Here is a 14,660-nt window from a genome sequence, read left to right on the forward strand (position 1 = left end):
GTGCACCCCCAGATGCCACCCTAGGGCATAGCAAAGTGGGTATTCCAGGAGACCTGTGTCCAGTGTCACTCACCCAAGGACACACACTAAGCTGTGGACACAGTCACCTCAGCGCATGTTGGCTCCTGCAGGCATCAGACCCTCTCCCCACCTCTTCCCTGGGCCCCCCAGACATCCTCAAGTCCGCTCTGACCGTCTTCGTGATGGGTGGCCCAGGTTGTGGCAAAGGGACACAGTGCAAGAACGTGGCGACCAAATATGGCTTTTGCCACGTTGGACTGGGCCAGCCGCTGCCGCAAGAGGGCCAATGCAGTACCCAGCGGGGCGGGGAGACCCGTGACGTCATGCTGCAGGGGCTCCTGCTGCACAGGGGCAGAGGGAAGGAGGAGGTACCTTCCCTGGAAACCCTGTGGAAGCAGATAGGCCCAGAAGGTTCTGGCTCCCGGCCTGGCCACAGCTTTGCTGCACTGAGCCTCTGTGTCCTCACCTGTAAGACGGGAGACCGGCTGGCATCTGTAGGGACAGTTGGCTGACGTCATTCTCATAAAGCACTTGGCGGAGTGCCTGACATTTAACAAACAGTAAAGTTAGCTCGTATTTATTCCTTTTGTGACCTTGGGCATGTATATCAACTGGCCCCTCCTGTGCCCGTTCCCTCACCTGGAAAATGAAGGTCACCCCTGTATCTACCCGTAAGAAGGTAGTGATAAATGAATGAGACCTCGCGAGCCTGGCACACGGCAGCCACCAGCCCCTGTAGATGGCCTCAGTGCATCAGAGTGGCCCTGGGGCACCAGGGCAGACCTAGAACCCCAGGCACTGGCTAGGGCAAGGGCTCTTCTGAATTCGCCAGAAGTCCAGGCCAAGGGAGAAAACTTGACAAAGTGGCCACGTGGGGGTGGGGGGTGGGGGAGCCTGGGGCACCAAACCCAACACCCCTTTCCTTCCCAGGGCATCATCACAGACCTGATCAGCAACACCATGCTGTCGTGCCAGGAGAGCTGGGCCTTCCTCACCGACGGCTTCCCTTGGAAACTGAAGCAGGCCAAGGAGTTGGAGCGCATTGTGAGTGACCCCAGGGTGTGTGAGAATGTGGTGAAGTGTGGAGCTACTCTCCCTCCCCACCTTGGGTGGAGATCGGAAGGGATAAGACTGGGGAGAGCAGATGGCGGCGGCGGGAGGGGGGGTGTGGACTGGAGTTTTAGATTTTCAAGGGACAGTCAGAAGACTGTTGGAAGCTTCTAGCCACTGTTGGTGGCTAGCTGCCGAGCTCTCTGAGGGCAGGGACAGAGTCATACTAATCTTTTCCGGCACACAGATCCTTTGCCCCCTGAGTAGCACATGGGTTTCGCATCATCCCTGGGCCATAAAGATGGAGTGTAGTTATTTGCTCATGTATTTATTCAGCCACCTGTCCCCAAATGGTTTGAGAACAGACCCCGTCCTTAGGCGTTCACGAGACAGACTCAGTCCCTGCCGGTAGACAGACACTGACCAATACGTGACTTGCCGAATGAAGCTGAGACGTTTCTGGCAGCAGGGAAGGCAGCAAAGAGCAGAAGACAGAATGACGTCCCGGAGGGGCACAAGCGGGCTGTTTGAGTTGGGTGGCCCTGGTGGCCTCCTCAAAGCGAGGACGTGGGACAACTGAGCAGCGAGAAGAGGAGCCAGCCCGCGTCGGCAAGTCACACTCGGTCTTCAGGTTACTTCTGCCGGCAGCGCTGACTTCCTGGAAAGGCCCACCCAGGCACCTGAACAGCCGTGGCTAGAGAGTCCGGAAATGGCCGAGCAGGACAAGAGGAACTGTGGTGGGTTGTCAGGCCCCGGGCTTTTCTGGAACTTGCCAGATGCAGTTGAAATGCCTTCAGAGAAGCGCAGGCGGGAACCAAACCGACGTCACCACCGAGGGCTGGGGCCGCTGTCCTCGTGGGCAGGTGGGGCCCTGCCCTCTGTTAGCACCTGCACGGGAGCAGTCCTGTCGGGCTCCTGGCAGTGACTTCCAGGGCAATGGAATGGGTTCCCTCTCCTGGTCTGGGAGCTCTGAGGGCAAAAGCCGAGCTAATGAATTTCTCTGTCCTCAGCAGCCCCGGGCCAGCGGTTTGGACCCTATGGCATTAAAAAAAAAAATTTTTTTTTAAGCTTATTTTTTTGAGAGAGTGACCAAGCCGGGAGGGGCAGAGAAAGAGCGAGAGAGAATCTCAAGCAGGCTCTGAGCTGCCAAGCACAGAGCCCAAGTGGGGCTCGAACCCACGAACTGTGAAATCCTGACCTGAGCTGAAATCAAGAGGCGGGGGCTTGGCCGGCTGAGCCACCCCCGCGCCCCGTCCCTACAGCATTTTTAAGAGTTTTTTTCTGCAGCAGTGGCCACCCTTCAAATATCGAGAGAGGCCACGTCAAAACTCCCGGCTTCCCTTGAAAAGGGCCTGACTTGGCAACGTGGGGCCTGCATGTCCCCATGGCAACAGCAGCATGAATGCATCTCGAGCTTTTTCCTGAGCTCAGGGCTGTTCTTGACACTACACGGATGAGCTCTGAGCTTTCGGAACATTCCAGAAAAGCGTTTCTTGCACCGTAAGCATCCTGCTTTTTTACAGAGGGATCGGGCAACTTGCCTGGGTCACACAGTTGGTCTCAAGGCCTAGATGTTAACCATGTCAGCAGGGGTTCCCTCTCTGCTTCCCCACCACCACCAGGGTCCCCCCTACTCCCACGGAGGGTTGCCCCTCCATCATGGAGGCCGAGCGCCACCTGCCATTAGGATCCTGCTCGCGTTGTGGTTTTATGCTAAGAGGAACAGAACACATGCCTTCCTCGTACCCACGTGGCTGCGAGAAGTGAGGAAACAAACAGGCCTGGGTTATGAGAGTGGATTTTCACGGCGGAGAATTTTCTAGATCTCTGTGAGCTGCCGGCCCCATGTTGGCCTTTGAGGACCCTGTAGGCCCCTGCCTTGGGTCTGTCCAGGTATCCCTGGAGGCCACCAACTTGGCCCTTCAACCTGGACCCTGCCAGGCCTGAGTGTTTTAGCTCCACCTGTGGTGGGAGTCAGTGCAGTGGGTCTGGCTTGAAGCCAGCACTCCAGAAGTCTGAGGATCCTTCTCTTTGCCATTCCTGTTCTCCCTCTCTGGACATTCAAAACACCGCTGGGGGGTTTTTCAGGGCCAAGGTGGTGAAATTCACAGGAAGCCAAGGTGAAATGACATCTTCTAGGGAGATCAATGCCCCCATTTTACAGACAGGGAAATCGAGGCCCATGGAGGGCAGGTTACTTGAGGTTGGCTCCTGCCCCTTAGGAGGCTGGCCAGCCTAGTTCAGACGCTGGCTTTGGAGCCAAGGAGACTGGCACTCAGGTCACGCTCGGTCACTTTCTCCACCTGTCTGTAATCCGCACAAGACCTGGCTTCCCGAGCCTCAGGTCCATCATCTGTGAATGTGGACAGAAATGCTACAAGCCTCTTTTCCATGTGGGGAAGGTGGGGAAGGCTTCCTCCTGGGACGCTTTCCCGTCTGTTTCCAAGATTGCTTCAGTCACCTGTGCACCTGTCCGAGAACACAAGCCGCGGGGAGCCGAGGCCCGTGGTGGGTGGCCTGTGGCCTGTGAACACATGGCGACTCCCTGCCAGGCCGCACTGTGCACAAGGGGCAGTGAGGAGGACCAGAGAACACATGTGCAGCCTAGATTATCATAATCCGGTTGGATTTCGTTGGAGCATCCGTGAACCGTCTCCCTGAAACGCCCAGACGCGGGAGGTCATTTCTCTGAGCCGATGTTCCCCCCAAAGTGTTAACCTGCAAGGAAGCTCCCCTGTTCACAAGATTTTTAAAAAAAATTTTTTTTGATGTTTATTTATTTTTAAGAGAGGAAGAGAGACAGAGTGTGAGCAGGGGAGGGGCAGAGAGAGGGGGAGACACAGAATCCAAAACAGGCTCCAGGCTCCCAGCTGTCAGCACAGAGCCCAACGTGGGGCTCGAACTCATGAACCGTGAGACCACGACCTGAGCCGAAGTCAGACGCTTAATCGACTGAGCCACCCAGGCTCCCCATAAGACATTTTTAAATAATGATGTATTTCTTTTAAATGTGTTGATAAATTATAGGCTCACAGGAAATTGCCCTGTACCCTTCACCCAGGTCCCCCTAGTGGTAACATCTTCTTCTATGGGCGTCTGGTATCACAACCGGGCTCTTTGCGTCGCTAAGTATTCGATTTTACACTTACCTCCAGAGCAAGTGATGCTCCCTTTCTATTTGCCAAAGTACTCGTTGCCCTCCTCCCCGCCCCCCCTCACAAAAACCCTTCCCCCTCTCCTGACCCCACACAAAAAAAGTAGAAAAAGGCAGCTGGCGGGATGCGGTGTGAAATAACAGGGCTGACAGTGAAGTCCAGGCCAGTCAGTCTGTGAAAGTTGACCCCGTGAAGCCTCGCACTCCGTCCTCACCAGGAAGAGAGGTCTTTGTGGCATTTGGGGGTGCGCGTGCCCCCCGAGTGGAAAAGCCAGCAAGGAAGTCCTTGGTATTTTTGTGGTGCCAGATTTCAAACACCTACATAGTTGGAACCGTCTAAGGGATCTCCACGTCGCCGGATCGAACCATCATCGAGGTCCGGTCACGCTTGCTGTATCTATGCCAAAACGTCTTCTCGCGATTGCTGACTGTGCGCTTTGAAGCAGATTCCCAGGGGCACCTGGGTGGCTCAGTGGGTTAAGCATCCAACTTCAGCTCAGGTCACAATCTCATAGTTCGTGGGTTTGAGCCCCGCGTCGGGCTCTGTGCTGACAGCTCAGAGCCTAGAGCCTGGAGCCTGCTTCGGACTCTGTGTCTCCTGCTTTCTCTGCCCCTCCCCCACTTGCACTTTCTCTCTCTCTTTCTCTCTCTCTCTCTCTCAAAAATAAGTAAACAGTAAAAAAAAAAATTGAAACAGATTCCAGATCCCATTATGGGCGCTCCGTCACCCAGCCGCTCCTGAGATGATTAACATTCATGCCTTGAGACCATTTGATGTCCAGGCCACCTCTGAGTTTCCCCGGTGTCTGAAGAATGTCTCTTTGATCTCTGGTGAGATTTGCGAGTAGGACAAGGCCCACACCATGCTAGGTGTCTCCTAATCTGAGGAGGGAAGGCCACCTGGCTTGCTTAGTCCTTCTGGCCTTTGACTGGTCTGAGTCAGTTATCCTGTAGAGCGGCTCACGTTCGGGATTTTTCCAGGGGCTTCCTGCCTCGTGGTATTATCTAACTCATCTCTCTGTCTCTCATTTGTGCTGCACATGCAAAGTTAACTCCCAGCGCACTCAGATTCAGGTTCAATACACCTTGTGCTTTTTAAAAAAAAAATCTGTAAATATGTCTATATATGTATATATATATATATATATACATACACACATATATGTATATATATATGTGTATATATATATAAAATGTTTATTTCTGAGAGAGAGGGGGGTGGGTGGTAGTGGGAGAGAGAGAGAGGGAGACACAGAATCCCAAGCAGGCTCCAGGCTCTGAGCTGTCAGCACAGAGCCTGACGCGGGGCTCGAACTCATGAACCGTGAGATCATGACCTGAACCGAAGTTGGATGCTTAATCGACTTAGCCACCCGGGTGCCCCACTTTGAGTATATATTTTCCATTTCTTTCTTTCTTTCTTCCTTTCCTTCCTTTCCTTCTTTCTTTCTTTCTTTCTTTCTTTCTTTCTTTCTTTCTTTCTTTCTTTTCCTTCCTTCCTTCCTTCCTTCCTTCCTTCCTTCCTTCCTTCCTTTTCTTTCTTTCCTTCTTTTTCTTTCTTTCTTTCTTTCTTTCTTTCTTTCTTTCTTTCCTTCTTTCCTTCTTTCTTTCTTTCTGAAAGACAGAGCATGAGCAGGGGAGGGGCAGAGAGAGAGGGAGACACAGGACCAAAGCAGGCTCCAGGCTCTGAGCTGTCAGCACAGAGCTCGACGCGGGGCTAGAACTCACAAACCGCGAGATCATGACCTGAGCCGAAGTCGGATGCCCAACCGACTGAGCCCCCCCCCCGGCTCCCCACTTTCAGTATATATTTTCTAAAAGATGAAGGCGTCTGTAAAATCAGAATGCTTCCATGATCTTAACATCTTTCATATCATCAAATAGCTGATCACTATTCAAATTTCCGGTGAACAACCTCAAAATCTTGTTCTTCTTACCCCTGGTTTTAATGAGGATTCACGTAAAGCTGACACTGCAGCTGGTCACTCTGTGTCACATTCCTGGTCATCTGTAGGTGCTCGTTCCGTCCCTGCTGCTTTGGTTTCCTTGCGATTGTTTACTGAAGAAGGCACGTGTTCGGGTCTCCTTATGTCGCACGGCCTGGATTTTGTTGATTGCAACGCATTTTTTACCACGTTCCTCTCCTCTAGATTTCCTGTAAATCGGTGGTGGGTCTAGAGTCTTGTTTGGGACTCAGATGTCACTTCTTCACGCTTCACAGGCATTGACATGAACTTCTGTCGGGTGGCACAGAGTGCTTAGGCGTCTCTTCGACGTGGCTGGTTTATCTTTTAAATACATTCAAGCGTGGGGGCGCCTGGGTGGCTCAGTCGGTTAAGCGTCCGACTTCGGCTCAGGTCATGATCTCACAGTTCGTGGGTTCGAGCCCCACGTCGGGCTCTGTGCTGACAGCTCAGAGCCTGGAACCTGCTTTGGATTCTGTGTGTCCCTCGCTCTCTGACCCTCCCCCACTCAAGCTCTGCCTCTCTGTCTCAAAAATAAATAAACATTTTTTTAAAAAGTTTAAATATGTTCAAGTGTGTTATTTCAGAGGAATCGGGCCCCTGCACGTTCCCTGGGATACAGGTGGCAGACTTGAGAAAGTGAGGAAAACAGAGCATGCCTTGTGCTTGCAGAGGGCTTTTGCCGTGCAAATTTTTTTTTTTTAAGTTTATTTATTTATCTTGAGGGAGAGAGAGCACGCGCTCGGGCACATGCTCGGGGAAGGGGCAGAGAGAGAGAGGGAGAGAAAGAATCCCAAGCAGGGGATTTGGGTTCACGAACCAGGAGATCATGACCTGAGCTGAAATCAAGAGTCGGGAGGCCTCACGGGCTGAGCCAAGCAGGTGTCCCCTTGTGTGCGATTCTGACGACGGTGGGACTGTGACACTCTGTGCTCCCCAGGGTTTGATTCTTCCCCTGCATGGCGGTAGATGAATCCGGGCAAATTCGGCGTAGAGCACTGTGGTTCAATCGATACTTTTTGGATCGCATAACTCCCAGGAGGCTCCCACATGCCGGATTGCCACTCTCTAGTGAGGGGTCTGTGATGGGCGGAACCGTGACCCCCAAATCTCTATGTGGAAGCCCTAACCTCCAGGACCTCAGAATGTGACTGTAGGTGGAGAGAGGGTCTTTAAAGAGGTGATTATGGGGCGCCTGCGTGGCTCAATCGGTTGAGCGTCTGACTTCGCTCAGGTCATGATCTCGAGGTCCGTGAGTTCGAGCCCGGTGTCGGGCTCTGTGCTGACAGCTCAGAGCCTGGAGCCTGTTTCAGATTCTGTGTCTCCCTCTCTCTGACCCTCCCCCATTCATGCTCTGTCTCTCTCTGTCTCAAAAATAAATAAAAACGTTAAAAAAATTAAAACAAAAATAAAGAAGTGATTATGTTAAAAGAGACCATTAGGGTGGGTCCCGATCCCGTCTGACCGGTGTCCTTCCGAGAAGAGATTAGGACACAGACGCACCCAGAGGGAAGATACAGGGAAAACACGGTGTTTCTTGAGCCAAGTGGAGAAGCCTGGAACGCTGACACCTTGATTTTGGACTTCCAGCCTCCAGGACTGTGAGAAAGTAGAATTCCTGTTGTCTGAGCCACACAACATGTGGCATTTCGTGGTGGCAGCCCCCGGGGACACACCCACACGTGGTCAGACAGCCCCAGCTGTCAAAACCCCTGGGCGTCTTCACATCGTGGCTTCCATTCGCCCGCTGACCCGAATCCCTTATCTCATTAGATATTGCCAATTTGGGATTTTTCTCTTCCGGTCATTTTTTTCCCACACTGATTAGAGGGCATTCTCGCTGAAGGAGAAATGTCCTTCCTCACCCTGGGCTGTTTGGTTATCCTGAAATACCGTTGCTAACCCACAGGTGGGACAGATGCCCAACTCCTTCCTCGGACGGCCATTTTTCAGACTCAGGCCTTGGCGTCCTAGTGACTTCCAAGGGCAACCATGAGGCTGGTTATTTCTGTCTGCCTTTGTTTTGTTCTCTCTCATCACTAGGAACTCATGGGTCAGCTGTCACGTCTTTGGTCAGGGGGAGCCCTTTCTCGCTGACATGTGTGTCTTCCGATCTCCAGCACGACTTTTCACATTTCCTGACGGGTCCTAGAACTGGCCATGGCCCGAAAGAACTCCTTTTATTGGGGTGGGGGTGGGGGTCCACTCTGGGTGTGAGGGGTACTCATCGCCACTGAGTTGTCATCATTTTCCAGGCCCTCCCTACCAGTGAACGGAGCTGGAAAACACAAACTTGCGAAGGGGGGAGGGGGAATCACAAGTTCATACCGATGTTTCCAGTTTACAATGAACATGACCATGATTTTTTCTCTTTTCCTAAAATGTTTGACTCCTAAAGCCGTTAACACAGTCCTTTGCATTATTCCATTAGCTGCAAAATAGCTTGCCAGGAATACACCAATCTGAACCACTAAGAATAAAACGACTCAAGGAAGTTTAAGATTTCTCTGCAGCTCTGATTTTCCTTATAATATTCCTCACTGCGGATGTGTAATAAAAACACCAAGTTGCCTGGAGTAATTATTTTTTTCTGTGTAGTTATGCATGAAAGTGACATTCGGTGGGGGGACATTTGTTTCAATTTGGTTTGGGATATTAGGGAGTGCTTTCATTTTTTTTTTTTTAACGTTTATTTTTGAGAGACAGAGCATGAGTGGGGGAGGAGCAGAGAGAGAGAGGGAAACAGAATTGGAAGCAGTCTCCAGGCTCTGAGCTGTCGGCACAGAGCCTGACTCAGGGCTTGAACCCACAAACCGGGAGGTGAGATCATGACCTGAGCAGAAGTCGGATCAAAGTCAGAGCCACATAAAAAGGTATGCTCGGAGAGAGCTTGTTTCCAAACTTTCCTGTCCACTCTCCACCCCAGATTGTGCCCCCCTTTCCGCCATGGGGAACCATTCTCATTAGTTTTTTGTTTTTTTGGGTTTTTTTTTTTTAAGTTTGTTCACTTATTTTGAGAGAGTGGGAGAGTGCAAGGGAGGGGCAGGGAGAGAGGGAGGGGGGAGAATCCCAAGCAGGCTCCACACGTCAGCGCAGAGCCCAGCTTGGGGCCCGAACTCACATACTGTGAGATCATGACCCGAGCCAAAATCAAGAGTCGGACACTTAAGCGACTGAACCACCCAGGCACCCCTCTCATTAGTTTTTGATTTGTCCCTTTGCTGGTGTTTATTTTGCAAATATAAAGCAAGTGTGTGTGTGACACAGAGATCCTCCCCACACGAAAATTGGCGTTCTGTACATACTAATCTTCATTTTTAAAAACTTTACAATGTATCTCGAAGATCTTCTATCCGCGTGGACGACTTCCTTGTCTCCTTCTATAACTAGTATCCGTTGTGTGGCACATCCATTGTTTATTTAGCTGAGTTAGTACTTGTAGGACCACAGACCATAACTCGTGGGACAATTTATTGACAGACAAGAAGCTGTTTGCAGTCTTGTGCCACTACAATGTCGCACGAAATGACCTTGGTGTGTCATTTCGTATTTTTTGCTAGGATCTTTTCACAGGTTCTTCAGGGTGGGTTTGCTAAAGAGAAATGTGTCCACCATTTTGCGAGCTGTCACACTCTTTTGCATTGCCACCAGCGATAGAGGAAAAGGTCCTTTCCTCACACCTACAACCAACAGAGGATACTGCCAAACTTCTGGGTGTTCTTCTGACTTGTTAGGTGTGAAATGGCATTTGGGGGTAGTCTGAAATGGGCATTTCTCTTACTATGAGTGAGATCACACATCTTCCCCAAAGTTTAAGGACCATTTTAATTTCTTCGGGGTGCTCTTTATCAATCTTTAGCTATCTTTGTTTTAAAAAGACAGATTGTTGGTCTTTTCTCCTTGATTTCTAGGAACTCTTTATATATTAGGGCTATTAGCCCCCCACTTTGTCAATTATCTTTTGACCTCACTTTATGGTATCTGTTTGCCATGTAAAAGTTATTTACATTTTTTTTTAACATTTATGTATCTTTGAGAGACAGAGAGAGATGGAGCATGAGTGGGGGAGGGGCAGAGAGAGAGGGAGACACAGAATCGGAAGCAGGCTCCTGGCTCCGAGCCGTCAGCATAGAGCCCGAGGCAGGGCTTGAACTCACAAACCACGAGATTATGACCTGAGCCGAAGTCAGACGCTCAACCAACTGAGCCACTCAGGCACCCCTATTTAAAAATTTTAAAATCATATTTATCAATATTTTGTTATTTCTTCTTAGACTTTAAGACTCCCCTCGCCCCCAATCCTAGCTTATAAGGGGATCCATTCATGGCTTATTTAGTACTTGTATTACCTTATTTATTTTCTTTATTTTTATTTTGTTTTATTTTATTTTCTTTTTTTAATATTAATTTTTGAGAGAGAGAGAGAGTGACAGAAACAGGGCACGAGCAGGGGAGGGGCAGAGAGAGAGGAAACTCGAAGCAGGCTCCATGCTCTGAGCTGTCAGCACAGAGCCCAATGCAGGGCTCAAACCCACGGACCATGAGATCATGACCTGAGCCAAAGTCGGATGCTTAACCGACCAAGCCACCCAGGGACCCCTGTATTACCTTATTTCTTACATTTCTATCTCTGATCCATTTGGGACTCATCTTAGTTTTGGGGCTGCGGTAAGGGTTCAATTTGATCTTTTTCCAAATTGTGATCTAGTTGTCCCAGGGTCATCCAGTTGAAAGCCTGTCCTTTCTCCATTTTGGGGGGATGCCACCCTCACCATACAACATTCCATATTATCCTTGGGTTAATTTCTGGATTCCGTTTTGTTCCAGGGGTCTGTTTGTGCCCCCGCGCACTGCTGTTTCAGGTATGGTGGCTTTAATAGGTTTCAGTAGCTGGTGGGGCTGAGTAGTTCCCGTCTCACGCCCACCATCTTGCTTCGCTTTGCCTACGTTCTTCTGGCCATTTTCTGCTTGTTTTTGTATTTGAATGTTAGAATGAACCAATTAGACTAAAAACTATCTTATCATGTTGAAATTATAAACTAATTTGAGGGGCGCCTGGGTGGCTCAGTCGGTTAAGCGTCCGACTTCGGCTCAGGTCATGATCTCACAGTTCATGGGTTCCAGCCCTGTGTCGGGCTCCGTGCTGACAGCTCAGAGCCTGGAGCCTGCTTCAGATTCTGTGTCTCCCTCTCTCTCTGCCCCTCCCCCACTCGTGCTCTGTCTCTCTCTGTCTCAAAAATAAATAAACATTAAAAAAAAAAAAGCAATTATAAACTAATTTGAGAACGCTCACCTCCTTTATGATGTGGTCTTCCTATCCAGGCACATTTACATCTTCCTCTTGTTCAAGTCTCCTTTGAATCCTTTAGGAGTATTTTGTCCAACTTTTCCTTAGAGGTTGTCCTTAAGACTTTGCACATTTCTGGAAAAGTTTTGTCTGAGCACTTTTTTTTTTTTTTTAATTTTTTTTTTCAACGTTTATTTATTTTTGGGACAGAGAGAGGCAGAGCATGAACGGGGGAGGGGCAGAGAGAGAGGGAGACACAGAATCGGAAACAGGCTCCAGGCTCTGAGCCATCAGCCCAGAGCCCGACGCGGGGCTCGAACTCACGGACCGCGAGATCGTGACCTGGCTGAAGTCGGACGCTTAACCGACTGCGCCACCCAGGCGCCCCAAGTCTGAGCACTTTTTAAAGTTAATGTTTATTTATTTTTGAGGGAGAGAGAGAGAGAAACGGAGTGTGAGTGGCAGACTGAGAGGGAGACACAGAATTTGAAGCAGGCTCCAGGCTCAGAGCTGTCAGCACAGAGCCCGACGCGGGGCTCAAACTCACAAACTGTGAGATCATGACCTGAGCTGAAGTCAGATGCTTAACTGACTGAACCCCCCGGGCGCCCCTTGCCTGAGCATTTTATATTTCATCTTGTTGCTGTTGCAAATGGGGCCTTCTTTTCTAACTGGTGATTTTTGTATACACGTAGGCTACAGACTTCTGTGTTAATGCTATATTTTGTCAAATTCTCTGAAGTCTATACTAGTTTGTTGATTTTCTTGAGTTTTCCGAAAATATAATCACATCATCTGCAAACAGACATTGTTTTACCCCCTTCTTTCAAATTCAGGTCTCTCAAATTGATTTCCGTAATCTCATTGCTTTAGCGAACCTTCTTATACCTTACTAGGTCACAGGAGCAAGAGTGGGCAATTTTATTTTGTTCCCAATTCAGTGCGGAAGCAAGTTTCCATTAAGATCCTGGCTGAAGATATTTATCAATTCCTACCCTCTTAAAGAATCTGGAATGCATGCTGAACTTTGTTAATTGCCCTTTCTGTGTTTATGAGGATGATCATATGACTTTTCCCTCCGATGTGAATACAATAAATTGTATTGAACCATCCTTGCTTTCCTGGAATGAGTCCCACCTGGTTTTTGTTTTGTTTTTAATGCACCAGTGGAGTCTATTTTACAAGGAAATTCTGGAGGAACTAGTAGGAGGTAGAGCTCACAGTGGGCGGCCATGGAGATCTAGGAAGGTCTTCCTGAGACCAGTCAGGGAGGGGAGGGCAGTGGTATGGGCAGTGGTGAGCTGGGGACTCTGCCTTGCCCAGCGAAGTATCTGGGCAAGAGGAAGGCAATTGAAGACTGCTTAAATCCATCTTGGAAGGAATATTTCAATTCAAATATCCACCAACCTAGAACTAAGAAACGGTACATCCATAGAGCAGAATTCTGTAACAATCAGGAACTTCCTTAACGTGCCGACACGGAGTCATCTTGTGATACGGAGCGAACAGGATTGAAGGCAAATCAGTATCTTCACCACTTGTACAAAAAAGGAGGAAAAAGGACATCAGAACCAATTTGCTTGTATGGTATATGCCTAAAATAACTCCAGACTGAGACACAAGAAACAACTCCTGGGAGGCTGAAACTGGGTGGCTGGGGATGGTGAGGAAGCAAGTCTTCACTCTTCCCTGTTAGCGTTGTTTACTGATGAGCTCTGCCAATGTCCTACCCATCCAAAAAAATGAACACATAAAACACATACTTGGAGCTAAAAAACCCAAGATGCACCCAGGGGGGGCCCGCACAATCCTAGACTCCTGATCTCGGGGTCGGTGGGGTGGGGAGGTGGTCAGGGAGCCACTGCACCTTGCCTTTTCCTCATCCAGCCCCTTTGTGGGTGCCTAGGTGGGCCGGGCCCCAGACCTCATCATGTTTGATTGCTCCATGGATGCGATGGTCTGCGGAGTGTGGCATCGGGGCCAGAAGGAGCACCGGGTTCGTGACTGTGAGTCGGCCCTCTGCGAGGGCCTAGAGACATACGACACCCTGTGCGAGCCAGTCTTGACCTCCTACCAGCAGAACAACCTGCTCCGAAACGTGGGTACTCCCTGCTTGCCACTCACCCCCAACCCCCCAGGGGAACAATGCAGGGGTCATGCCATGGGCCCACATCCTGGACCTCCCTGGGCCTGTTTCCCCAGCGTGAACACTGGGACTTTCATTTCTTCCACTGGGCAGTAATAAGCACAAGCCTTGGCCTTCCAGCTATGACGTTTCAGTCTAAACAGAGTGACTGTCTCCAGAACTGCAACATTAAATACATTTTAGAATGTATCTACAACCCGTTAACCACATTAACCATGGCTCAACTCCTATCCAGCCATATATATTCTTGGGGCAGGGGGGTGGGGGTGGGGAGCAGGGATATTTTAATTCTTTTTTTAACGTTTATTTATCTTAGAGAAAGAGAGCACGAGCAGGGGAGGGGCAGAGAGAGAGGGAGACACAGAACCCGAAGCAGGCTCCAGCCTCCGAACTGTCAGCACAGAGCCGGACGCAGGGCTTGAACTCACAGACTGTGAGATGGTGACCTGAGCTGAGGCCAGAAGCTCAACCGACAGAGCCACCCAGGCACCCCAGGGACATTTTAATTATTAAAGTGACCCACCCAGTTTCTCTGCTTTTCTCTCCGGTGGAAGGTAGGAGTGCTGCAGAGGCTAAAATGAAGTGCCCTGTGCAACCGGCTCTCACCGCCGAGGGTGGGATGCGAGGGCAGCAGCCTGGAGGAGGCAGTTCCCCACACCATCCTCCCTCCCGAGGCCTGCTCCAGGGGACAGGGTCTCCACCGGGCTCGGGTGGCCGAGTGGCCAGCTGTGATACGGAACGCTGTGTTGCAGCCTTCCTGACTGACCCATTTCCCTCTTCTCTCACTCGCATGGCTCTGGCATCACACCTCCCGATCCTTTGTGGGCTCTTAGTGAACAGGCCTGCTAACCTGCTTCCGCCTCAGTGGAGGGCTGGAGGACAGGGTCCCTGCTGCTACTCACAACTGACCTCTTGCTCCCCCTCTTCTAGATCTTGGCAGAAGCAGCTCCAGAAGACATTTTGCCCAGTGCTGCTCTGTCACTGAAAGGCTGCAGTGACGGGAGGGGCTGGGGGCTCTGCTTCTCCCCTCATCCCAGA

The 14,660-nt window shown here is 50.3% G+C and overlaps 1 protein-coding gene across 1 annotated transcript; it reads left to right on the forward strand.

Moving 5' to 3' along the window:
• Positions 1–203: 203 nt before the first annotated feature.
• LOC115527504 (adenylate kinase isoenzyme 5) lies at positions 204–14,620 on the forward strand. Its single transcript, XM_030335185.1, has 4 exons — positions 204–361; positions 3,934–3,943; positions 13,383–13,623; positions 14,553–14,620. Exons 1-4 carry the CDS (start codon positions 204–206, stop codon positions 14,618–14,620), a joined length of 477 nt encoding a protein of 158 aa, XP_030191045.1.
• Positions 14,621–14,660: the final 40 nt, after the last annotated feature.

This window comes from Lynx canadensis, chromosome A2 (genome assembly GCF_007474595.2).
Source record: "Lynx canadensis isolate LIC74 chromosome A2, mLynCan4.pri.v2, whole genome shotgun sequence".
In the NCBI taxonomy this organism is placed as follows: Eukaryota; Metazoa; Chordata; class Mammalia; order Carnivora; family Felidae; genus Lynx; species Lynx canadensis.